The 23,908-nt window shown below is 59.3% G+C and overlaps 1 protein-coding gene across 4 annotated transcripts in view; it reads right to left on the minus strand.

Annotated features, from left to right (window-relative positions):
• LOC136016941 (GRB2-related adapter protein-like) overlaps positions 1–23,663 on the minus strand; it is a 32,593-nt gene extending 8,930 nt beyond the window's left edge. For 2 of the 4 annotated variants that reach the window (XM_065684723.1, XM_065684725.1), the window contains exons 1-3: positions 10,304–15,329; positions 4,011–4,178; positions 458–582 (exon numbers count right to left, since the gene is read on the minus strand). In XM_065684723.1, coding sequence (XP_065540795.1) covers positions 458–582; positions 4,011–4,178; positions 10,304–10,798 — 788 coding nt within the window. In that variant the 5' untranslated portion in view covers positions 10,799–15,329. Of the gene's footprint in view, positions 1–457; positions 583–4,010; positions 4,179–10,303; positions 15,330–18,366; positions 18,647–19,784; positions 19,954–20,987; positions 21,111–22,259; positions 22,358–23,461 lie in introns of those variants that run through there. The other 2 variants (XM_065684724.1, XM_065684726.1) reach the window with 2 other exon arrangements.
• Between the last annotated feature and the right edge of the window lie 245 nt (positions 23,664–23,908).

Below are 23,908 nucleotides of genomic sequence, written 5' to 3' on the forward strand. Positions count from 1 at the left end.
TGAAAAGCTCGCTGAAACGGATCTGTTTCCACCAAAGTAAGTCTTCCTTGGGACAAATTGGACAGGACAAATTCATTTGGACAAATTTGGGTAGGAAATGCTTGACCGGAAAAGCCGAGGTTGATGTGAGAGCTTGGACTGACCGCAGCTTAGTGCTTTTGTCCTTCCTTGTGCTCATCACATCCACTGGCAGAAGCACTTGATGTGTTCCACCACCTCCAAGAAGGAGGGGTGTCCCAGACCTGGCTGTGGGGCTGGGGGGGTACCCCTTTGGGTCCCACTCCAGATCTCAGGCTGGCCTTGACAGATCATCTCCCAGCTTAAGAGGAGGGGAGAAAGTCTGGAATGAGGTCCTGGGCCATGCTGGGCAAAGACTGGGGCTTGGACTACGTGGGTCTGTGTTGGTCCTTTGACCAACGCCTCCATGGGGTGGGCAAGAGGAGACGCCGTCGGTTACCTGTAGGATCCGCACATGGCCCGATCTCCATCCACAAACATGAACTTCTGGGCCAAAGCCCCTTTGAACTTGGTGGCCGAACGCGTGAAGAACTCTGTTCCCCCTGTGCTCCGGACTCGCAGGTTCTGCAAAGCAAAGGCAGAGGAGTGAGTTGGAACAGGAGCAAAGGGCTGGCCTTAGAGCATCGTTCACCCCTGCTCCGCTCCCCCCGTGGGTGCTCCACAGTGGGAAACGCTCTTCAAGGCCAGCTCAGAGGAGGCCCCAGCGATGGGAAGATAAAATAACTCGCCCGAAGCCATGCAGCAAACTATGGATTTGGTTTCCAGAATTTCCTGCTTTGCCCATGTATCGGGCAGCGTTTTCTACCTCTTGAACCCGGCGCTGCCTGCGTCCGTGGGTGAGCAGCGCGTGAGAGTGCTGCCGAGCGCTTCCCATCTCCTGCCATCTATGCAAATGCCACCATGGGAGAGGTTTCTTCACCTTCTCCCCAGTGGGAGACGTACGATGGGGAGGCGGTGACCCCAGGACGGTCCATACACACCTGATGGCAATGGGCTTGTCCTCCATGAAGGCCTCCCATTGCTCGTCCTCTTAAATGTGAGCATCAGCCCCTATTTATAGGAATGGGTAGGGAAAAGATGACAGCGGGGCAGCATCTTTTCGCCACTGGAAACCAAAACCCAGGGATGTGGGCTAAAAGAGCAGGTCCCTGTGGATACGGCCAGGAAAGTGAAGTGTCCTTCCCCATGGGAGCGCGGTCATGGAAGGGCAGCTCTAAGGAAACAGCTTTTATCTCCAGCCTGCTTCATGCCTCCGTGCATCGCCATGGAGGGCACCAGCACGTCTGTGCAGGCGAGCAGATAGCATCTCACTGCAAATGGTCTGCCTTGGGTGCAGGGAAAGTGTTTTCTTATGGAAGTGCCTGCATTCCTGCTGTGCGTGCCGGGATGGTGGTGATGCCGTTGCTGTAGGCGCTGTGTCGTCACGAGGTCGTGCCCTCCATGGTTTTGTGTGTTTTGTTGGTTTCTTTGGTGTTTTTTCACTAAAGGAATGAAAAGTATTCGTGTTCCCCACCTCCAGCTCTTATCGGCATCCCTGGTCTCTCCTTCCTCCTTGTAGACCATGGCCAGGCGCATCCCTAAGCCTGCATTCAAGCTGAGCTTGGGCACCCCTGCTCCTTGTGCGTGTGATTCACTGCTGGATTTAGCACGATGCAAAAGCAACGTCTTTCCTGAGCAGGTTTCCAGGGAAGTTTTACACCCAACGGAGAGATTTGGGATGTTTTTTTGGTGTATTTGAGGTTTCTCTTTCTAGTGTTTGCCTTTTTGCTCGGTGCGGCTGAGAGGTACGAGGGGGGTTGGCTGGAAGCAGGTTGGGGTGACAATTCATGGAATGGTTTGGGTTGGAAGGGACCTTAAAGCTCATCCAGCTCCAAGCAGGGACCTCTTCCACTGGAGCAGCTTGCTCCAAGCCCCTGTGTCCAACCTGGCCTTGAGCACTGCCAGGGATGGGGCAGCCACAGCTCCTCTGGGCACCCTCATAGGGAATTCCCATCCGTGCCCATATTGCCCCTGCCTTGAGAGCGGCTGGGTACTGGGTGATGCTGAGCCCTCTGCCCATCGCCGGCCTGGGCATCCCCTCACGCTCCCACTCAGAATCCAACCTCTGCACAAAGACCCAAAGCAGCCCCGGCTTTATCTCAGTAACGCACAGGAGAGCGCGGCTCCCTGGAAGCGAGATGCCGGTCCCCTTCCCTTCCCTCCCGGCACCTCTCTGCTGTTAAGTAAGATCTGTTTATTTCATCTCTCCCAAGAGCAGCGAGCACCCAGCACCACGGCTGGGACGAGCTGAATCACTCCCCAAGCACTCCCCATTGCTCAACAAAGCGACCTCCTTGCCCAAGCCAGGCTGCTAATTGCGGCACCGAGATAACGACCTGTGTTTCGTTAGCATCTCCTGGCTTACGAAGCAGCTCCCAGACACTGCCCTAGTTTCCTCACAGCCTCCCCGTGCCAGCAAACCTGCCTGCAACACGCGGCAAATCCCAACTTCGAGACATTTGCCGAGCTCTGCAGATGCTCTCCGGCTTTTCCAGTCCTGCCACCGGGCTGCTCATGCATTATAACAGCGGCGTGCGTCAGCGCCGGCTTTTCTGGTCTCGGAGCAGTCTGCAGGAGACCAGACTCTATGGGGGGAGGGTTTGGATGCGGGGAAAAGCTCGCTTGAGTCTGGTTTAATTGTTATGAGCAGCCATTAAGCAGGGCTGGTGGCTGGGGCAGGAGTGGGGCTCGGCTGCTTGGTGCTCCGGGGGTCTCTGAGCCCCCTGTTGCATCCCTCAGCCTGGCATGAGGGTGGCTCTGACGCGTTCCTGCTCACCATGAGCAGATGTGGGGAGCTTGCCCGGGCACGGGCCTCGCCGGCAGCTATTTGGCTGATGTCAGGCACAGAAACAACACTTCTCTGCCAAGCAACAGGCGAGGGGGAGGTGGGAAGTGCAGCAGGAAAGGGGTGTCTGCGAGCCCTCGAGTGCTGGGCTGCTCCGGCATGTTTGGAGCTGATGGTGGTGATGGGGATGTGGTGCCCAGTGGAGACACTGGGGATGTGTCCTATGGATGGAGAGAGGGTCCCTGCTCCCACTGAGGCTGATATAACCCCATCACCCTCTGCTCTACCCCTTCCTCTTCATTAAGCACTGTACCAACTGAGTTCCTTTGCCGCCCCAGCATGCACAGGGATGTACAAGAGGTTTAGGGCACTTTGGGCAGTGGATGGAGCCCGTGTGCTGCCTGGCAGCCCCTGTTCTGCTTTCCCTACCCTTGTTCCAGCAGGATTTGTGCCGTGTGCCTCCGTGGCCAGGTTAACACAGCGCGTGCAGGCCGATGGGTCCTGCTGGTCGCTGTGCGGTGTGAGCGGTGAGGGCATCCCTGGCAGCGTGGGTCCCTCCCTGCTCCGATCCTGGCCCCGCGCTGGGGCGGAGGCTCCGGAAAAGGGGAAAATCGAGTTCTTCAGTTCCAGCCTCTTGACTTGCAGGAAGGGCCGAAAGGGAGAGAACCGGCCTGCGGCTGCTCCTGGCCCTGGGGAGGGAGCAGGAACGGGGCTGGCGACAGCGCGGATCAGCCCCGCGGAGCATCCTCCTCTCCTGCCTTCCCTCTGGCCCACCGGGAGCATGGGAGTTTGCCCTGGGGTTTGCAGTGTCCTGCCTGAGTTGTGCCCTATGTGGGGACACAGCTCCCTATGTGCACCTATGCCCTGTGTGTGGGCACAGCCCCCGACCACCCCCTGCCCCAAAGCCAGCTCTGCCTGGGTACCAGAAGCTCCTCAGTCTTTCTGCATTCAGCTTGGCTGCATGGAAATGTCTCCATAGCTCATCCATTCCCTTCCACCCTGCTGCTCCTGGATTTAGGCATCACAATCACCTTTGCCGCAGGAAAAATGGACTAAACTCATCCAGTTTAGGGATTGTGGTTCCCCCAAGAGAGGAGGGAGCAGGGTCGATAGCTCTGATACCCTCTGTATTGAAGGAGGTTCCAGGGCCCCTTTGGGCCACCCTTACCTTCAAGTGTCCAGCGTGCATCTGGGCTCGCTCGCACATCTGAAGGAAGTGCTTCACGTTGGTCTCATCCAGAATGATGTAAACCCCCACTTTCCTCTTGAACCCTGCATCCAGGAGGTCCTTGAAGATGTCTACATCGGTGAACATGTCCATGACCACCGCGATGACCTGGAGAGGGGAGACGAGGGATGAGTCTGGGTAGCACGGCTGGGTGACAACCCCAAGGTACAGCCGGAGCTTGGCTGAAGTGATGTGCGTGCTCTAGGAGGTTGGGATTTGGGGTTGGGAGCCAGCCTGAGGGTGAAAAGCATGAGACCCCAGTCCCACTCCTTTGCTGTCTCTATGGGAGGTCTGGTCTCAGGTGAAGCCTGTAGCATCACATACATTGCTTTCTGAGGGGGAATCTGGCTTGCCTTTAGCAAGCACCATTTGCTTCAGAGGCTGGTTTCTGGCTGAGGAGTTTGGTGTCCCTTTGCTATTGGCACTGCCTGTGGCCCCATCGCTGAGCCCTGGAAGGGAGAACCTGTGATGCAATGGGACGTCTGCCTGTCTGAGGACATGTCTTGTGGGCTGTCCCTGGGTTGTTGTGCATGCCTGTGTTGAGAGAAACAGGATAAAAAATAGCTAAGAATGACTCTAAGCTTGGTAGCAAGTATCTGGATACCCCTGAGGCGCATTCAGGAGCCGAAATGACTTTTAATACCTTTAAAAACAGGCTGGATGAGGTTGCTTAGAAGCAACCAGGAGTGTGCAGCTCCTGCAACTGCTGCTCCAAGTCCAGGCTGCTGCTAGCAGCGATGGGGTTGGGTTCATGGTCATGTCTCCCCTGTGAGACCAAAGCAGAGCACTGGGGACAGGGCTGCTGATGCCCTTCTTGGTCCTGTTTGTGTGGCTCTTGCATGGCCATGAGCCTGCCGGGTGCCCAGGGTGCTGCTCCTGCATCCCTCCTTGTCCCAGGCTGTGTGAGGGCAGAGCAGAGCCGGGATGACAGTGCCAGCACCCCGTGCAGTGACAGCAGGGTTTGGCACACAGCAGCGTCACCGTCCTTTGTCAGCCAGAGCTGCCTTTGTACCCAGGGTGTTTGCTGCCCTGGCAGGACCAGGGCGAGTCCTGTGTGCGATAGGAAGATGCGTCTATGCCACGTCTGGACACGCTGGGATGGCGACCTAAGCACCAACGTTCACCCCATGCCATGGATTTTGTCTTCCTGGAGACGGCATCACCCCTGATGGTGAGCAGCAGCGGTGCAGCACAAGGGATGTGCAACTGAGCATCTCATCTGCCCTATCCCTGGGGTAGCAATAGGGCAGCACAGCCCCGCAGCCTCTCCTTATCCCACATAGGGTGGTAACAGCCACACCGGGAAGTGGCTTGTCACTGGGGCACTGTCATTGCCCCGTGCTTGGAAACCCATCGGTGTCCCCATCTCTGTGGCTATTCCTGGAAGTTGCCCTGGATCAGGGGAGATGGTGCTCTTCACTTCCAGGAAGGCTCTGCTGGCTCTAGCACATGGCCAAGCAAGGAAGGGTAACACGATGGGAGCATACATGCTGTGGGGTGCCACAGGGAGACCCTGGAACACTCTCCCTAAGGAAGGAAGGGATGAGGATGGTGCCGGGTGCTTGCACACTCAGGCACATCCAGTCCAGGGCTCTCCAAGCTGCCTTTTAATTAGTTCTGTGCCACAGGAGCTGGAGAGCTCTAATTAAGCAGGGGATTATTGTGCATTATGACACTGCCGGCTCTTCCCTTCCTTCTCTGCAGGCGATGGGGAGAGGAGCGAGGCTGCATGGGGAGCCTCAGCCTGCGCCATCCCCAAACCCAGCCGCATTCAAGTGTTTCGGGAGGTGACAGTGAGAGGGGACCACTTGCTGCCTCTTGATTCTAATTGAACTCCCATTTATCCTCACCCAAGGGCCTCTCAACAGGCTTTGCCATGAATCCTCGCTCCCTCGTGCACCCATTCCTGTGCTTTGTCCTGATGGGGAAACTGAGGCAGCAAAGCGGGTGCTCACTTTGCATGGGCTGCGCTTGTCTCGCCAGCGAGGTAAAGAGGGACAGGTTCAAAGCTCCTCTTAAAGCTCAGGGCTTGGCTTTTCCATGTGCAGCAAGGCACTGGGGAGGAGCTGTGCTGTGAGTCCTGGCTGAAAAGGCACGGGGATGGCATCTCCCTGGCTTGAGGAGGTGGGTTTGGTGGTGGATCTTTGCGCCTGTCTCTGACACTGATGCTCCCTGTGGCCATGGTCATGTCACTGCCTGCGAGCTGCGTTTTCTCCAGGGGAAGCTGAGCCCTTATCAGTAGGGGTGAGAACAGTGTTGGCCTTCATTTGGGGAGGAAAAGGGCATTTTCCCACTGTCATCCTGGCATCCCCGAGGTGTTGCCTTGCTGCTCTGGGCCTGAAGATAGGAAGGGACGCAGGCAGGACGCAGCCGTGTCCTCTATCCCAAGCACTGCCCATAGGATGCTGAGCAGGGAGCACACTGCAGGCAGTTGCCCGGGGCAGGAGGCAGCCCGGCTCTCACCCGCTTGCCCACATTTTCAACCCAATTCCTCCTGCTCAGCTGGTGCATCCTGCTCAGCGCTGCTGCTTCCCTCCCCGCTGCGTCTCGCCTGCAGGACAGGCTCGGCCTTGGGTTGTCACCGGGATCTCAGGCCAGTGTGTGTGTGCCAATGTGCCCTGGCACAAAACGGGATGGGAGAGTGAGGATGGTGCTGCCAGTGCTCCCAGTGCAGTGAGAGTCCAGGGACACAACCTGCTGCCTGCGCTGGAACCTCGGCTGGGGCCGGTTTGGTCTGTACCAAAGCCAGGTACGGGGTTTATCTGTAAAGAACGGTGGTCTGTTTGCTCCAGAGAAGTGAAATCTTGTGTGCTGTTTGCTTCCCATTCCCAGCCCCTGGAATGGGACAGCATGGAGCAAACCGTGCCTTCCTGCTGTGAGAAGTGAGCTTGGTACCCTTGTCCTTGCCACCTCTGCCAGGGCAGCGCTCGGCATCCCACATGCTCCATGTTAGGCAGGTCTCCAGCAGCAGGAGAAGCCCCTTTCCTCTGTGTCATCCCAGGAACATTTGCCATCCCTTTGCCATTCATTTGGAGGGCGCAGAGGAGACCAGCCCCAAACCTACAGCCAGATGCTCCCAGCACCCAAGTGAGTGATGCTTTTCTTCCCAGGAGCTGCCAATTGATCCATTGGACGGAACAGATGCGCCGGTACCGCATCCCAACACCCCGAGCATCACATCCCCTCAGACACTGGGCAAGCGATGCTGGGATCCTCCTGACGAGCACGCCAAGCGCAGGATCGTGTTTTATAGAGGAAATGACAGCTCTTTATTAGCTCACTCTGACTCATCAGATAATGCCTTTTGGGGCACACCACGTGGGCCCTCCATAAATTAGGCAGGCACCAAGGCACAATTAGAGGAAGCGTGTTGGGATGAGGGAGAGGTGGGACAAGTAACGTTAATAATTGCTCTCCCCCGTCGACCCTTTCATCCAGGCCTGGCAGAGGGCTCTGTAAACAGTAATTAATAGGGGCCTCCCAACCTTGGCTGGAAGTTGCTCAGGGTAATTATACCACCACAACCCCAACCTGGAACCTCAGGTGCAGGGGAGGTCAGAGTCGCTGCTGTCTCAGGCGGTTCTTGGCCAAGGTCGTTGTTTGCAGCCTGCTTTGGTTTCTGGGCAGATAGAGCCAAAATCTAGAGCAGGAGAAAGGAGGGAGATCTTCCTCCCTACCCATCCCATGAGCTTTGCAGCCCCAGGGGATCTACATAAGGAGCCGGACCTGCAAAGGTCTCCAGCGGTGCGCCACGGCCCTGACCACCTCTGTTTGTTGGCCACCAAGATGGGATTTGCTGGGAGATGAGGCCACAGGCTCCTGCCTCCCTTCTCTCCCGTTTATTCCCAGAAAGACGAGCGGATCATTTGCATCCCCTGCTCTGGCTCGCCCGGGTTTGCCTCTCTCTGAGCTCGGCAGCGTTTGGCCTTGTTCCTGCAAGCAAGTAGGTGCATCTGCACCATCAAAGGGGCCTCACGTCCCAGCTCTTGGCTTCCTCACCCAGCTCCGAGCCTCCCCAGCATCAGCAGTGCTCAGACGGGCTCGGAACTCCCCTTGGCCAGGCTGATGTTGGGTGGACTTTGCTCCTGTGGCCACGAGACAGCAACCGCGTGGCTCTGTTTGGTGTTTGGTATCTGAGTGTGTTTCAGAGCAAGCATCTTTGACAGCGGCTGGAGCAAGGGTCATCCTCTGGGATGCAACACCCAAGCGCGTGCTCCTTTACAGGTGGATGCAGAGCGCTGCCATTGACCAGTGGGGTGGGACAATTCAGCAGGGATCTCTGCAGAACACCATAGGAAGGACGGGGCATGTGGCCAGCCTACAGGACACCAGATGGGGTGGCAGCCGGACCATCCCTCTGCCTGCTTTTGGCTTCCTCAGACAAACCCTTTCACCTCTGAGCTGCCCTGAAGACCTTAAGCCTTGGCTGGAATCTCTGTGTGTGGTTTAGCCCAGCATCCCCATGCTTAGGAGCACTCACACCAGTGCTGAGCAAGGTTCAGCTGCAGCAGCTGTGGTCCTCGTGTATGGGGTGGGAGACCTCTGGAACAAGCCCACTTGTGAGACTCCTGCCATCCCCAGACCCTGCAGACTGCTTAAGCACGCACCCTTCTCTACGCTCCATCAGCTCCAAGCAGTCTCCTGCCTGTCACCACTGCTGTCACCACCTCTCATCCCACCAGCGGGGACCACCCGGACCAGGAGGCAGAGCCCAGCGCTGCTTATGGAGCACCAAGGAACCGGTGACAAGCAGAGCATCATCCACCGCAGCCCCATCCCTGCGGCGTGGAGAGGCTCCGGGGAGAGGTGGGGATGGTGCCTGACTCAGCCTCCTGGCTCTGCCGAGCAGGAGGAGGGCGCTGGGATGACTCAGGAGATGCTGTTTGTGTGGGGGCAGGTGGGAAGCGGTGAGTAGGCAAAGCCAGGCAGGAGCTGCAAGCCCGGGTCAGAGCGAGCTGGAAAGACCCGAAGATGAGACATTCTTTGCTGTGGGGGAGTTCTCCCGTCCTCCATCCCTTGGAACTTCAGCCCTCCCTTCCCTTTGTTCTCACTGCAAAGCCCTTTGGAGGGGAAAACATTGCAGGTCAGGACAGGTCAGCTCGCCTTTCGCAAGGTGTTACTGGCCAGAGGTGGCTCCTGTGTGCAGCACAGCAGCCCTGGTATCCCAAATCCTCTGAGCCTTGGATGTGTTTTCCTGCCTGAGTCCAAGCTCCTCAGCCCTCTGGTGATGGAGAGGCTCTTAATGGCTGCAAGCCACTAGGATCTGTGGATCCCAGCACTGTTCCAGGCCCTGGCATGGGGAACCACTACAGCCAGATAGACCTGACGCATCCTAGCCTGGCTCCCTCTGCTCCATAGCCACCCTGGCAGGGTGTCCCTGTTTCCTGCTGCAGTATCCTCAGGGTTGGGATGCTCCTCCATTGGAGGTGCATTTCTCAAGGGAGTGGATGCAGAGAGCTCAAAGAGCTTCAAAGCACCATGAAAACAACAGGTACCGACCCCTCCTGTGCTTCCCTAATGGGACTGGGGCACCGGGAAACACCAGCAACCTCTGCCCACCACCACCATCATCTCCCTCCTTTCCTGGTCCTCCTGCCTATGACACCGGCCTGATCCCATCACCCTACTCCTCGGTTTGGTGCCACAGGGAGGACAAACCCCAACCCAAATCTCAGCATCAACCCAGCCTTGTCCCGTCCATCAGCTCACCCTTTAACCCTTAGAACCAGGATGAGGCCAGCTTGGGGCACCGCAGCAATCTCGGGCCACGCTTGATGCTTGTGTACATCAGCACCAGAGCAGTGCTTGGCCCCAGGGCTGAGTTTGGCTCCTCCGGTTCCTGCGTGTTGCCACATGCAGTCACACCGGGTTTGGGAATAAGGATGTGGGGTGCCTGGGACTGTGGGCTCACTGCTGGGAAGCTGCTCACCCCTTTTTTTCTCCCCAGAGGTTTTCCCCACAGCCCCATAAGGACTCAGTGAAGCTGCCCCATGGATCATGGGAAGGGTCGTGTTGCTCCCAGGGTGTGCTGGACCAAACTAACAGCATCTTCAGCAACATCAGATCCCTAAATACTGATTGCACACATTAAAACCCGAGCGCTCGACCGCGATGCCTTTGCTCGGGCAGAGCTCACCGCAGAGCAGGGCTTGCCCTTGCCGAGCAGGACGTTAGGATCTGTCATCAAGACAGCCTGAAGGCAAATCCTGCCCTGATCCCGCAGAGCACCTCACCTTCTGAGCCTGGCAGATCATCTTCCTCACCACCTCCTTGATGTGCGCTTGCCCCTCGATGGGCGGCTGCATGTAGACAGTGGCACGGGTGACACCGCGGTAGGCGATGGTCTCGGGCCAGCCGAGGTCCAGCTGCGGGATGGAGCGGTCGGACCTCTGGGGCCAGTATTCCAGCGATGGGGCCATGTCCTGCTCGTCCCCTTGGCTGTTGTGGTCGCCGTCGCTCTCCCCCGTGCTGCTGCCGTGGCGCGGGATGTACTCGGAGCCGGGGTCGTACGTCTCCAGCGTATCCAGGATCTTCTTTAGCTCCAGCTCGGAGAGGAAGTCCCTGATGTTCTCCTTCTTCAGGACCTCATAGAAAGCATCAGGCCCGCGAGAGGCCAGCGCCTCCAAGGCCAGGCGCTGCTCCTCGCTATAGAAGAACTCAGGCTTGGACTCGCTGGACCTCCAATTGACGTGGCTGTCGTCCAGGCACTGCACTTGGGAGAAAGCCATGGTGACGACGCACGCCGGTCCCCCCTCTCCCGAGGGATCTCTGCGCCCGCAGCGAGTGCCGGATGTCCACAATAAATAAGGAATTAATGATTCTCCAGTCTCTAAACACACAACTCGCTTTGCTTCGCCCTCCCCGGCTCAATGTGCAGCTTTGGGAACGCGCCGCTCCCTTCTCCGCCGGCTCCGGCCACTCTTGAGCCCTCCTATGCCGGGGAGGAGGATTCGGCTTCTTGTTCACTCCCGGCTCCAAGCAAGGAAAACCTGGAGCTTCCCACAGCAGGGGCGTGGGGTCCTCTACCTCCGCGTCCACGCTCTTCTCATCCTCCGCTCCTTCAGGACAGCGCTAACACCGGATCAAAGCGGGGAGCGAGCAGGAAAGCAGCTTAAAGAAAGGCAGAGAAAAAAGCAGGGTTTCGTGGCCCGGACACCGTCCCTGGTGGTTGCTCGTGGAGAACCGGGTCAGCCGATGGGTTTCGTGGCACCGAACGTCTCCACCAGGCTCTGGTGCATCGCCCCGGCTGCCGGGTCGGTTATTGCGGGCTCCTGCCCGCCCGCGCGCGGTGCCGGGGCCAGACAGGTAACAGGGAGAAGTGAAAAGAGGAAAAGCAAAAGAGTGATTCATCACTCTCCGCCCTGCCCCACCTGCAGTCACATGCTGCCTTCACACATTCCGGCCCTGCCCGCACATTAACCCTTTCGGCTGATGCTGCCCGCACGCCTCTGCCCCGCGCTCGGTGGGTGCCGGAGGTCAGTGGGTGGATGGGGAGGGGTTGGGTGTCTTAATAACAGCGATAATAATAACCGGTGTTATTACTCTAATCAGATCTCGCTTGAAATCTCCCCTTGCTAAGTCAATATCTTCCAGGAAAGCAGCTCTGCCCCGTCCTTAACCCCTCCTGTGCTGAGCACAAGGACCCTGATGCTAGCGCAGGAGCTCAGAGCCCAGCTGGGTCTTGGGGGCCGCACCAGGCTGGGGCTAGCATCTAATGCTTCAGAGCTGCAGCACAGCGGGTTTAGACTGGATGTTAAGGAGCGTTGCTTTAGCAAAAGGGTGGTCAGATGCTGGAATGGGCTTCCTGGAGAGGCGGTTGCTGCCCTGAGCCTGTCAGTGTTTGAGGTGCATTTGGATAATGCACTTTATAAGGTGATTTAGCTTCTGGTCAGCCCTGAGGGGGTCAGGCAGTGGGATTTAGATGATCCTTGTAGGGCCATTTCAGTGGAAATGTTCTATTCTGTTCCATTTTAGTCTATTCTAATATATTCTAGCCATTCCTATTCTAATATATTCTTATCCTAATATATTCCTATCCTACCCTAGTCATACCCTATTCTATACCCCCCCCTGCTTTGGCACGAGGACACAAGGAGCTCAACCTTGCCACGGCAGATTGTGTTAGTAACTGGGAGATGGGCAGAAAAAGCCCACTCTGGCTCCCCCAACTGATGCTCACAAGCCTGAATGGCGGAGCTTTGTCCTTGTAAGCTCGCATAAAGGCGAATGTCAGGAATCAGGGTCAGATTCTTGCAACAAAAGGGAAGTGCCAGGGGCTGCGTCCCAGCTCCCTCGCGTTGGTGCAGCTCATCTGGATTCGCAGCCGTGTAAATGAGAGCCCCGCTTGAGTCAGGCTCCCGAGGCAAAGCCACCCGTCTGCCCGGGTGCGTGGCCATCAAAGCGCTTCTCCCTGCGCAGACGGTGGCCATGGGGCCTCCCGGATGCTCCATCCCCGGCTGAGGCTCGTGGCGTGGTGAAGCACCGCGCACGGGGAGGGTTTGGAAGGGAAGATGGGTCAGGGATGTGCAGGAAGAGGAGAAACTGCAGCAGGGCTTTCTCGAAGCTGAGTTTGTGTAAGCTTGGCTTTAAGTCAATGGGCTGCTTAGGGGAACTGGTGGCTTCTTCCCTTTCCATTGGAGTAAACTGGTTTATGGGAGTGCATGGTAAAGGCTGGAAAAATCATCCCATAATGTGGTATCACGTTCCAGGTTGTGCCCAGCGCGTGGCTGCTGCGTGCAGGAGGTGGCAGTGGGACACAGGGCAGAGGGATGCGACAGCGTGTGCTGGGATCAGAACACAGGGAGGAACAAAGCGTTTGGCTTCCACTGGAGGTGGTTCCGATGGAGCTGATGATGGTATGGAAAGGTTGTGTGACCCCATAGGGATTTCCTCCCTGCGTGCCATGGCCTGGCAGCAAGGGCTGCAGTGCGGTATTGGAGCCAAACCCAGTCCCTTTAGGTTGAAATCCCAGCCCTGCTGGGCAAGGGACAGCAAATGGGACAGAGCCAAGCACCTACAGGGATGCTCCGGGACCTTGTCCCCAGTTATTGTCCTCCCTTGGGTGGCCCAGCGCCCGCAGGTTGCGAGATGCCCTGGATTTGGGCATTGAGCATGGGTGTGTGTGGCGTGGCTGGAGAGTGCTGCGGTCGTAACCCACCTCACAGCCCTGGTTTCATTGTGCAAGGAACTTTATGGTCGCCTTAGCGGGGTGTGTGCGCTTGTGATTTATGACACGGCGGCATAAATGCGGCATCCCATGGCTCATGCCATGTGCCGGCTCCTACAGCCGTGATGGTGAGGGAGGATTGGGTCCGTAGAGCCCTATGGCTGGAGCATCTCCTATGGGATAAAGAGCCCTTAGTCCCCTGGGACCTGAATTGCGTGCAGCCCCATTGCAGGGACGTGTCCCCATGGATGAGCAGGTTGGTCCCTGCCATCCTGGCTGTCCCCATTTGGCCACCCTGGGGTGACCCAGCCGGACGGGCAGCACCCGGCACAGACACAGGACCGGCTCCTCCCGACTGCAGATGGAAGCATTAATTACAAGCTCCTAATTAATTTCCCATCTCTAGCAAAGGGCCTGATGCTAAAGCAAAGCAGCGCGGTACGATGCTGGGGTCTGCTCCCAGCTCGGCGGCTCTGGATGCCCACTGGGCTCAGCTCCTGCTCCCAGGTCCCAGCGATGGTTTTGGTGGCAGAGCTGAGCCCTGGGGCGAGCGTTTCGGCTGGGCTATAACACCCAGACGCTGCTTTGCCCTCTGGAGCATCTTCCACCCTCCAGGCACCAGCCATTTGCATAGGGCCGAGCACAGTGTGCTCTTCTAAAGAGGAGGAAAGCGAGGCACGGAGCGGTGATGGCAGCTTTACTCACAGCTGCTGCAGGACAGAGTCACCAGAGCCCCAGCGCTGACTCTGACCCAGGGGAAAGGCGGCTCAGGTTGGGCTTTTTTAGCGTCCTTGGGATGTGCTGAGCGTTGGCCTGTGCTCTGCTGCCTGTGCCCTGTGTTCTCACCCCACATTGCACCCCATTGTGTCTCATAACCCATTATGTAAAGCCTCAAGGCGTTACCAGCCGGGGTTTGCCTTCCCCATCCACTACTGCTGGGGGTACCCAGCTTTGGTGAGGGTCACCATGGAGGAGGACCGGGATGATGCTCCCAGTGGTGTGCAGGGCTCACCCGTGCTCCTCACTGGGAGGATGCAGCGCAGGGAGCCAGGCAGCCCATTCCTCATTGATGCCTGGCATTCATTTCCATTCATTTCCATATTTTATGGGCATAACAATAAAAAGAGGGCTCAGTGCTCATTGGGACACAATCAGTGGGGCGGTGACGGTGCTGCCGCCCGTGTCCCAAGGAGCTGCTGGGTGCTGCCCATGCAGGTAATTGCTGCAACGGTGCATGAACCTCATGCACAGGGATGGGCAGTGCCTGCCCGTGGGGCTCTGCTGCCTCCAGCCACAGCACCGGGTCCTGGCAGGGCCCCTGTCACTGGCTTTAATGTGGGGAGGGCTCAATGGGGTAGGTCTGAACAGGGGTGGGCTGGATGTGGGGCAGTGCAAGGTGAGGGTGCTGCTGCTGGGCTGGGTCCTGTCTGTGTTAAGGCTGATGGGGGAGGCAGAGGTAGATATCCGTGTGGGATGCGTGCTTCTCCTCCACCCAGTTCTATGCTTATGGGGCATCATGGCCATAGCAAAGGGCCAATATCTACCCCAATGGAACAGGGGATGGAAGGGTCCTAGAACATCACCTACCTCTATTCCCCAGACACCGTGGCCTGTGTGGACCCCGAGGAGTGCACCCGCATCTGTGGGGCCGCCGTGGGCTGCTCCAGCATCACCTACGCCAAGCTGGTGATCGAGTTGATGCCCAGCGGTAGGTGGATAGGAGGGGGGCACCTCCACCTCCACTGGGCTTTGCCCCATCCCAGGACTGCCTATGCAGCCTGTTGAGGCTTGGATGCTGGGGAGACCCTGTGGATGGTCAGGGTGGGTTTACCCTATGGATAGATGGCCCATGCATGCAGCCTTTCCATGGGTGATTCCAGAAGTGAGGTCAGGGGATGTGGGTGATCCCGTGGCAGTGCAGGTCCCAGCATCCCGGTGTGCAGGTGCGTGCCCCAAACCCCATCCTTGCTCCGGGGGACATTGCAGCGTGTTTGTGCAGAGGGGGAGGCATTACCCTTGGGCGAAGCATCGTGACTGTTACATCCCATCCCATCCCCTCTGGTTCAGCCGCATCCTGATGGCCCCTCTCCTCCCTAGGGCTGCGTGATCTGATGATTGCAGTGATGATGGCCGCGCTCGTGTCCTCCCTGACCTCCATATTCAACAGCAGCAGCAGCACCCTCTTCACCATGGGCATCTGGAGGAAGCTGAGCCCGGGGGCTGGTGAGCGGGAGCTGCTCTTGGTGGCCAGGTAGGACTGTGGCTTCCCGGGACACTGTGGGTCTTGGGGAGACCGGTGGGGCCGGTCTGGCCCTCTGTGATCTGCCCTTTGTGCCGGGGAGCCTGCAGCGCTCAGCCTGCTTTAGGAACGGAGAACAAGCCTTTGGATTATGCATGGAAGCGCTGGAAAGGCAGACGGGGTGCTCGGGGAGGCCAGGATGCGCTTAGCGAGAAGCCTCTCCCTTTACCTCCTCCGGCCCGTTTCCAGCAGCCAAGCGCACGGGAGACCTTTCCCCATGGGCTGCCGGCGGGGAGCCCGGGACCGTGCCCTTGGTGCGGTGCTCGGGGCGGCGGAGTCAGCGCTGGGGAATGCCCCGGTGCGGTGCCGCGGTGCGCGGGGAGTGTCCCCGGCTCGGGGAGCGCAATAACAGGCAGGGAATCTGGGTCAGGGCTGCGGGGAGGCTCGGCTGGTTCGGCAGCTCCGGGAGCGGCCTCTTCTGCTGGCATCTTCCATCTCCTGCCGGGCAGGAAGGGGATGCGCAGCGATGCCGGGGTCCGCGGTCCCGCACGGCTGCTCCATAGGAAGCGGGGTGCGCGCCCCCGCGGCGCTGCTTCGGGGGCAAAGGGGTGCAGTGACCGCGCAGAGCTCTCCCAAGGTTGCGGGGTAAGGGGTGTTTGCAGTGGGTTTGCCCACCGGGGGGGGGGGCACTGCCACTGCTTTCAGGCCGTGCTGGGCTGTTCGGGGGGGTTTGTGCGAGCAGAGCGCTGCAAATCCCACCCCCTGCGGCCCCACAGGGATGCAACAAACGGGAAACGTTGTGGAGAGGGGAAAAAAAGGTGTTTTCAGATGCAAGTTTGAGCGTTTCCTGCCTGCAAATCACTCGGGGAGGTTTAGGTTGGATCTAAGGAAGCTCTTCCCTGTGAGGGTGCTGAGGCGCTGGCACAGGGTGCCCAGAGAAGCTGTGGCTGCCCCATCCCTGGCAGTGCTCAAGGCCAGGTTGGACACAGGGGCTTGGAGCAAGCTGCTCCAGTGGAAGGGGTCCCTGCCCTTGGAACCAATTGGTCTTTGAGATCCTTTCCGACCCAAACCATTCTGTGGCTCCATGGTTCTATGATTTCTGATTACCCATTCGGGGGTCCCAACCGCCCCCCGGACCCACCGGGGTGGGGATGCTCCATTCAGCTCAGCACAGGGAGAGAAGGGATTTGCCCGGGACTGGAGAGAGCGCCCGGTCCCTGGACCTGTGGGGTTGAGCTCCTGCCATGGCCATGCAGCCCGGCTGGAAATCCCCGCTGGTGTTTGGTGTGAGCTCGGTGCCGGGGCAATGAGGTGGTGATGAGAGCACCCATCCAACCCTTCACAAATCCCTCCCCCATATCTCCTCAGGAAGCTGTGCCAGGCTCTGCCCTCCATCCCTGCCTGCATCCCCGCTTCAGGATGCACATGGCCCAGGATGCATCCATCCGGTGCCCCCAGCTCACACACTCCGGTGTTTCCCCATGTCCTGATTGCATCCTCTGTGGGTTGAAGACCCACCAAACACAGGGGTTTTCTCCTACCCCCTGGGTCAGGGTGTGCATTTTACACTCAGGCTGCTTCCTCTCTGTAAAGCACCCCAATCTCAGCCAGGGGGTCCCTATGGGAGGGTCTGACCCTGTTGTCACACCAAATCTAACCCCATTTCTAGCTGAAGGATCTCACGTGGTTGATCCTCTCCCGGGATCCCCTCAAGCTCTCCACGGATGGCACATCCCATGGATCCCATGGTGGTGAGTGTGGGCCTGGGGTGTCTGGCACGGGAGGCATCTTCAGTGCTCCCCATTCCCTGCCTGTAATGGGCAGCATGGATGCCCCGTGCCTCAGTTTCCCCATAGTCCTATCCCCTACAATCACTGTCTTCCTGTGCCAGGCTCCTGCTCAGCCACCCCGGACAGCCAGCAGCCATCAAAGGCCGAGGAACCCCCATCCATGGCCCTCAAGGACACCACAGAGCCCCGCTTCTAGTCCCGCATCTGCAGCATCAATGCCATTATCCTGACGTGTGTCAATGTTTTCTGCTATGCCTACTTTGCCTAATGGCCTGCCAGCCCCTGGAGGGAGGAAAGGTGCTGGGAATGGGGGGGGAATGGGGATTTGGGGGGTAGTTTTTACTTGTTACATTCGGGATGCGGTGTGGTTAAATCCATCAGTGCAATGAGCCGGGCATTCTCAGCGCTGCGGACACTGAGAGCATCCCAGGGGGTTGTGGGGTGTTGGGGGGTATTTGTGGGGTCAGCAAAGGCTTTGAGGGGAGGTATCGGGGCGGGTGAATGGGGCTGCAGGGAAAGCAAAGCCACGGTGAGGCAGCAGGCACATGGATGTTGCTGTGCGATGGTGGATAAGGAGCAGCCGCGCTCCAGGCTGTCACCAAACACGTTTTACCAGCTCTGAATAAAACTAACATCACAAAAGGTAGGATGTGCAGCGCTTACAGCGCCCGCAGGACTGCAGCCCCCGGATCAGCCTTTCCCAGCATCCCTCCATGGAGTTACCAAGCCTGGCCTCATCCCGGCTGCCTGCAGCCCTGCTTGGAACGCGGGCTTTGCTTGCCCTGGAGAGGAGCAAAGGTTTGGGGTACGCATTCTCATCCCCTCCATAGCTGCCACCCCATCAGGCTGGGGCTCTGGAAAAGGTTTTATGGCCGTGGTCCAGTGCTCTGTGCTGCTCCCAATGAGAGGCGATGCCTGGGCTGGGAATGTTGGAGGTCTCCTGGGCAGGGAGCAGGGATCGCTGATGTTCCAGGCTGCTGGAAATAGGCACCCTTGGATGGGGATCACCATGATCCTGGCCATTACCTCCGGCACAGCCCCCATGGCACCGAGTCCTTGTGTGCTGCCAGCCCTGCGGAGGGCCCAGCACCATCCATGGGGACAAGGGGATGTGCAGTCCATGTGCAGGGCCAAAGCAGCTCCGGTGAGCGAGGGGCAGCGGGGCCGTGGTCCCCCCCTGCATGCCCACAGCAGCTCACTTGCAGATGGGGTGCACGTAGCTGCGAGGGAAGAGGCCGATGCGCCCGTAGATCTTGCCCTGCCACCAGTTGGGGTCGGGGCAGTCCAGGACCTCGATGATGTCCCCGCGGAGGAAGGGAAGCTGGGAGCAGTCGTGGGAGGAGAAATCAAACTGAGCCTGCACGAACCGGGGTCTCCTCGCCTGGGGGAACGTCAAGGGCAGGGGTTGGTGAAGGGAGAGGTGCCCCCCTCTGCCAGCCCCTCTGCGCCGGGTTGTGCTGCCTGAGTCCCCAGCGTGACCGGGATGCGGTGACACCCCGAGGTGAGGACCAGCCTTGGGAGGTGAGAGCATGGAGGGTGTGGGGATGCCTGGGATGCTCGCTTTGAGGACAGGAGATGGGAGATGGAGGAATCCTTCCATGGGAAGAGCTGGAGTGATGGGGACAGCCTCTAGTGCAGGGCAGAGCCTGGAGCGCAGGGGAGCACCCCAAGGCATAAGGATGCCTGGGAGAGACAAGGCTCGTGCCCAGGAACCCCTGCTCGGGGCAGCTGGCACCTCTCTCCTTCCTGGGTCCTTCCTGGGTCTCTCTGGGTGCCGGAGCCACCCCAGCCCAGCTCTCAGGGCCTGGTTTTGCCACCTCCACCATCACCGCCCCAGGGTTTGGCTTTGCTGGAGCTCGCCCGAAGCTGCCTGCGCCCCATCCGGCGCTGGTCGGGCTGTGCCACCTGCCCCAGGCATCCCCCCTGGCCTGAGGGATGGTGCCGTGGGCCCAGGGGAGCTGCCCTGCCCTGCCCTGCCCTGCGGAGCTGCACTGGAGGCTTTCTCCACCCTCCTGCATCCCCACAGCACAGCATCTTCTGCTTGACACCGCCTTGGTCCCGTCCTGAGCACAGGGCCAAGTGCCAGCCCTGTCCTCTTCTATGGGGGGAAGCTGAGCCTCGAAGTGGGGGTTATGAAGGGGTCTGGGACTGAACGCAGGATGCTTCACCTGATGGTGATGAGGGAGCCTGTGCCCAGAGGGGGCTGGAGCTGGTGTCTGCTCAGAGCTGGGCCATTTGTTTTCATAGAATCCCAGCCTGGTTTGGGTTGGAAGGGACCTTAAAGCTCATCCAGCTCCAAGCAGGGACCCCTTCCACTGGAGCAGCTTGCTCCAACCTGGCCTTGAGCACTGCCAGGGATGGGGCAGCCACAGCTCCTCTGGGCACCCTGTGCCAGCGCCTCAGCACCCTCACAGGGCAGAGCTTCCTCCTAGTGTCTCATCTATCCCAAAGGGCTCCCAGCCCACCCATGCCATCACCCCAGCTCTGAGCATCCCCATGGCCTCATCCCTTGCGGGTACCTCCTGGCCCTGGTCCTCATCCCGGAGGAAGATCTGCTGCTGTTTGGCGATGGTGGTGGTCCTGTAGAAATCCACCAGCTCGTTGAGGGAGTTGAACTTTTCCTCCCAGAGGTAATATTTGCCATTTCTCTCCCTGAGCACCTTGAAGTGCTGGACGTGCTGCCCGTAGCTGCGGAAGGAGGATGGACGTTACCCTGGCCTCGGGATGCTGGCAGCAGCCAGACCTAATTCCAGCAGGGATCAAAGAGGAGCCACGTCGGAAGAAAATGTTGGGAGAGCTGCAGGTCCAGCTCAGCACATTCCAGGAGGAGACAGCAAAGGCTTGGATTGGGCTCCCAAATCCCTTGGGACCCCCAAGATGCAGGTAGGGACTTCCATTGCCAGCCCCAACTGCTGGCACCCCTCGGTGTGTGCTGCGGTGGCACACTGGGGTGCCTGCACTGCATGGGGCTGCTGCAGGGACCCACCGGTGCCAGGCCCCCGGGCAGGGGCAGGGACCTGGCCTGGCTGCAGACGCAGGGCAGAGCAGGGCTCCCTTTCATTAGGGGCAAGAACCTCCTTAAATGCTTAATTAGAGATTAGCAGTGTGAGAAAGTGCCTGCCTGGCCCCGGGCTGGCTCCTGCTACCCTGGCCCCGGGCACAGAAGGGGCAGCGATGGGGTGAGAGGCCCCGGGGCAGGCTCTGCCCTTCGGCACGCTGCCTTCACACAGCCCTGCTGCCTATGCCAAAGTCAGCAGCCCCACGGCACCGGGGTGCTGCAGCCCGATGTCCTGTGGGATGCTCTGGGCAACGCGTTCCTCCAGGCCGTGTCCCCTGGGCTGTGCCTGCAGCTTGGCCCCGGTGGTGCTGTTACCCACATGGCTGTCTTGAGGGGCACCCCACTGAGGGACCCAGATACAGCCCATGGTGCAGGCAGGGAGCAGGAAGCGGTGAGGATGGAGGTGGAGCGTGAAGCTGCAGAGGGGAGGAAGGAGGAAGAAGGGGAAGGCCCTGTGTGAGGCTGCTCCTTGATGTCTTGGGGACATGGATCTGCAGCCCCCAGCCCCTTCAAGGTGACCAGGACAGGGCAGGGTGCTCACCCCATCCCCACGGTGGGGACCATGCACAAGGGAGGCCTTGATGCCTTTGGTCCCAAAAGCAGGCTCTGCTGGGGACCCCTGCCCATCCCATTGTGTGTCCATCCGCATCCCATGGCCACTCACTTGACGGAGATGGAGAACTCCCCCGGAGCACTCTCACTGTCTCGGATCAGGAAGGCTCCGATGTGCTTGCGCTGGAGGAGCTGCTCCTCTGCCAGATGCCGGGAGATCCGTCCCGCATACCACCTGCGAGGGACACCGGGATCAGGGCACCCAGGGACACCCCAATGCTCCATCACTGCAGGATGGAGGCACCGAGAGCCCTGGTACTGGTGGGAGCAGGGTCCCCATTTGGCTCCCTCTGGGGCTGGGACATCCCTGAAGGGGATGGATCCACTCCGCCCAGTTTATCACAGGGCTATCGCAGGGTGCTGTGGGTGCAGACGTGTCCCCACGTGCTGCCTTACCCATACGGGGTTAGCGCAGCATCACTGACAGCCGTGACCACATCCTGTCACCGGCTCGTGTGCCTCATCCGCTACTTCGCTGCCTATCACCTCACTCCTCCCCATATCTCCCTATGGGAACAGCCCTGCCAGAGGGGGTTGCAGGGCCGCAAATCCTCCATGCAGGATGCAACCCTTCCTGCCTGCATTGCAGGAACAATGTGGAGGAGCAGCGTCCCCATCCCTGCCAAGGCTGTGTCTGTGCATCTGAGGAGCCCCAGGCCGTGCACACCTTTTGCTGCCTGTTAAAACTGCCCCATGAATGAGCACCCATGGACTTCCGCACATCTCCCAGTGCCATCCCTCCCTGCTCTGCACACGAGAGGCTGTGTCTTGCCCGCCCCAGCTTGTTAACCCAAACCAGAGAGGCAACGGGATGTGCCCCGGGCTGCCTGAGCCCACGCGTTCCTGCAGCCCCGAGCAGGTTTTGCCGTGGCATTTACATGTGATGTACCAGGGGATAATGGTACATAAAACACAGGTTAAAACAGGGATGGATTAGGCTGGGCTTTAATAACACAGTAATAGGATTGTGTCTAATGCACTCCTAATCCCATAGCGCTTCGTTGTTCCCCAGTTATCATCTATTTAGCGGGCAGCCCTGTGTGAGGGTTGCATTGCTCTGTGTCAGGGGTATGTGGACATGCTGCTGCCTCCCCTCCTCTCTGGCTGTGCTGGCATGGGCACACTGACCTGGCACGCACACCCCGTCGCTCTGTGACTCAGTTTCCCCATGTGTGGGACTGCTCTGGCTTGTGCAGACCGACGAGCGTCAGGATGGAGTGTTGGGATCACAGCCTGGGTGGTGGGAGAGGATGTCCTGGTGCTGGTGGGTGCTACCAGAGCAGGGTTTCAAGCTCTGTTTCCGTGTGTCGTGGGTGGTACTTACGGGTGAGGCTTGACCTTGATGTAGTTCTTGGGGATGAAGCCCTCGCAGCCGTACAGCTCAGCCTTGTACCAGTTCTGGTCATCTTCCATGTTGAGGATCTAAGGTGGGACAGGAGCAATGGGCGAAGGGCTGGCTGGGACCCCCCTCACTGCCCACAGACCCCACATTCCCCACCTAAACCTGCCCTAGTGGAAGGTGTCCCTGCCCCCGGCTGGGGGTTGGAACTGGATGAGCTTTAAGGTCCCTTCCAACCCAAACCATTCTCTGAGTCCTGGTGAAAAGGGGGCTCTGACAACAGTGATGTGGTCTGGGGGCTCCCCCCATCCTCTTGAGCTGGCAATTGGGGGGTGCCCCAAACCCCCAGCCGAGGCAGAGGATAAACCCCATCCCTGGAGGTGGCAGCCAGGCCCCTGTGTCCCCTGGGGTGGTTGCAGCCGGGTGCTCTATGGAAGGGCCCCGGCGCTGCCGGGTGCTGACACCCACTGCCCACACGGTTTTCCAGCCTCCCACACTGGGGCCGGCACCGCTGAGCAAACAGGACCCGAAACCCGGGGCATGGGGATGGGGAAAACCCCCTGGGGAGGCAGGGAGGGTACAGGGGCATGGCAATGCACTCACCCTGCCCAGGGCTGGCTGCACCCATGGGGGGCTGCAGGGTGCTGGGTACCGCAGCATCAGCCCTGTGGAGAGGGATGAGTGCTGGGCGGTGTGGCAGGATGCGGGTGCCCTCACCCCCATCACAGGGCTGCAGCTCCCTGGGGGTGGTTTGAGCACCCATGAAGGTTTTTGGGGTTTCCAAGCAGCATCAAAGAACCCACCTTGATGCAGGGGGATGTTTGCGCACATGCTGCCTGATGCGGGGTTCCTGCGGCCCTCAGTGATTCCATGGGGAAGGGAAAACATGTTCCAGCCCGGGGGGGGGGCTGTGGCAGAGCACAGTTGGTGGCCAGGGAGGCCACACTCCAAGGCCCAGTTGGGTCCTTGCTGGAGATGTGACCGGTGGCACAAAGTGGTACCCACCTCTACTGGGGATGATGCTGCGCACCCCAAACACCTCAAGTATGGCTCCTTATACACCATGGAAAGCCCCATAAAGGCAACAAGGAAAGCACCCCCATGCCAATTGCTCACTCTATCCCCCAACCAAACAGCATCCAACCCCCCCCCCCCTCCATGGCTGGTGACCCCCGCTGCCCATGTACCTTCAGGGTGTCCCCTTTGTGGAAGGGCAGCTCGTCCTTCTCGGTCGTCTGGAAGCTGTACAGAGCCACCGACTCCATGGCTCTGGCTGTGACAGGATGGTTCTGAGGGGCCCTGTGGGGTGCAGGGGTGAGCGCACAGCGCAGCGGTGCCAGCGGCAGGAAGCTGTGCTGATGTCAGCACGAGCACCACGCAGGCACAGCTGCCCAGATGTGCTGGGGCGGGGGGGGGGGGGATGTTCCGGCCTGCCTGGATGCCAGGGGCCCATCGGCAAAAGGATCCGGTCACGTTGGTTGGTGCCATGGGCCATGGGCAGCGGTGTTGGGAGGCAATGGGTGTTGGAAGGGAAAAGGATGGTGATGAGCTGGTCATGGCTATGGGTGAAACGTGCCTGGAGAGCGTAGCTGGCAGATAACGCTGATGGGGGAGTCTCTGATGTCTTGTAAGGG

Source organism: Lathamus discolor, chromosome 6 (assembly GCF_037157495.1).
Source record: "Lathamus discolor isolate bLatDis1 chromosome 6, bLatDis1.hap1, whole genome shotgun sequence".
NCBI lineage: Eukaryota > Metazoa > Chordata > Aves > Psittaciformes > Psittacidae > Lathamus > Lathamus discolor.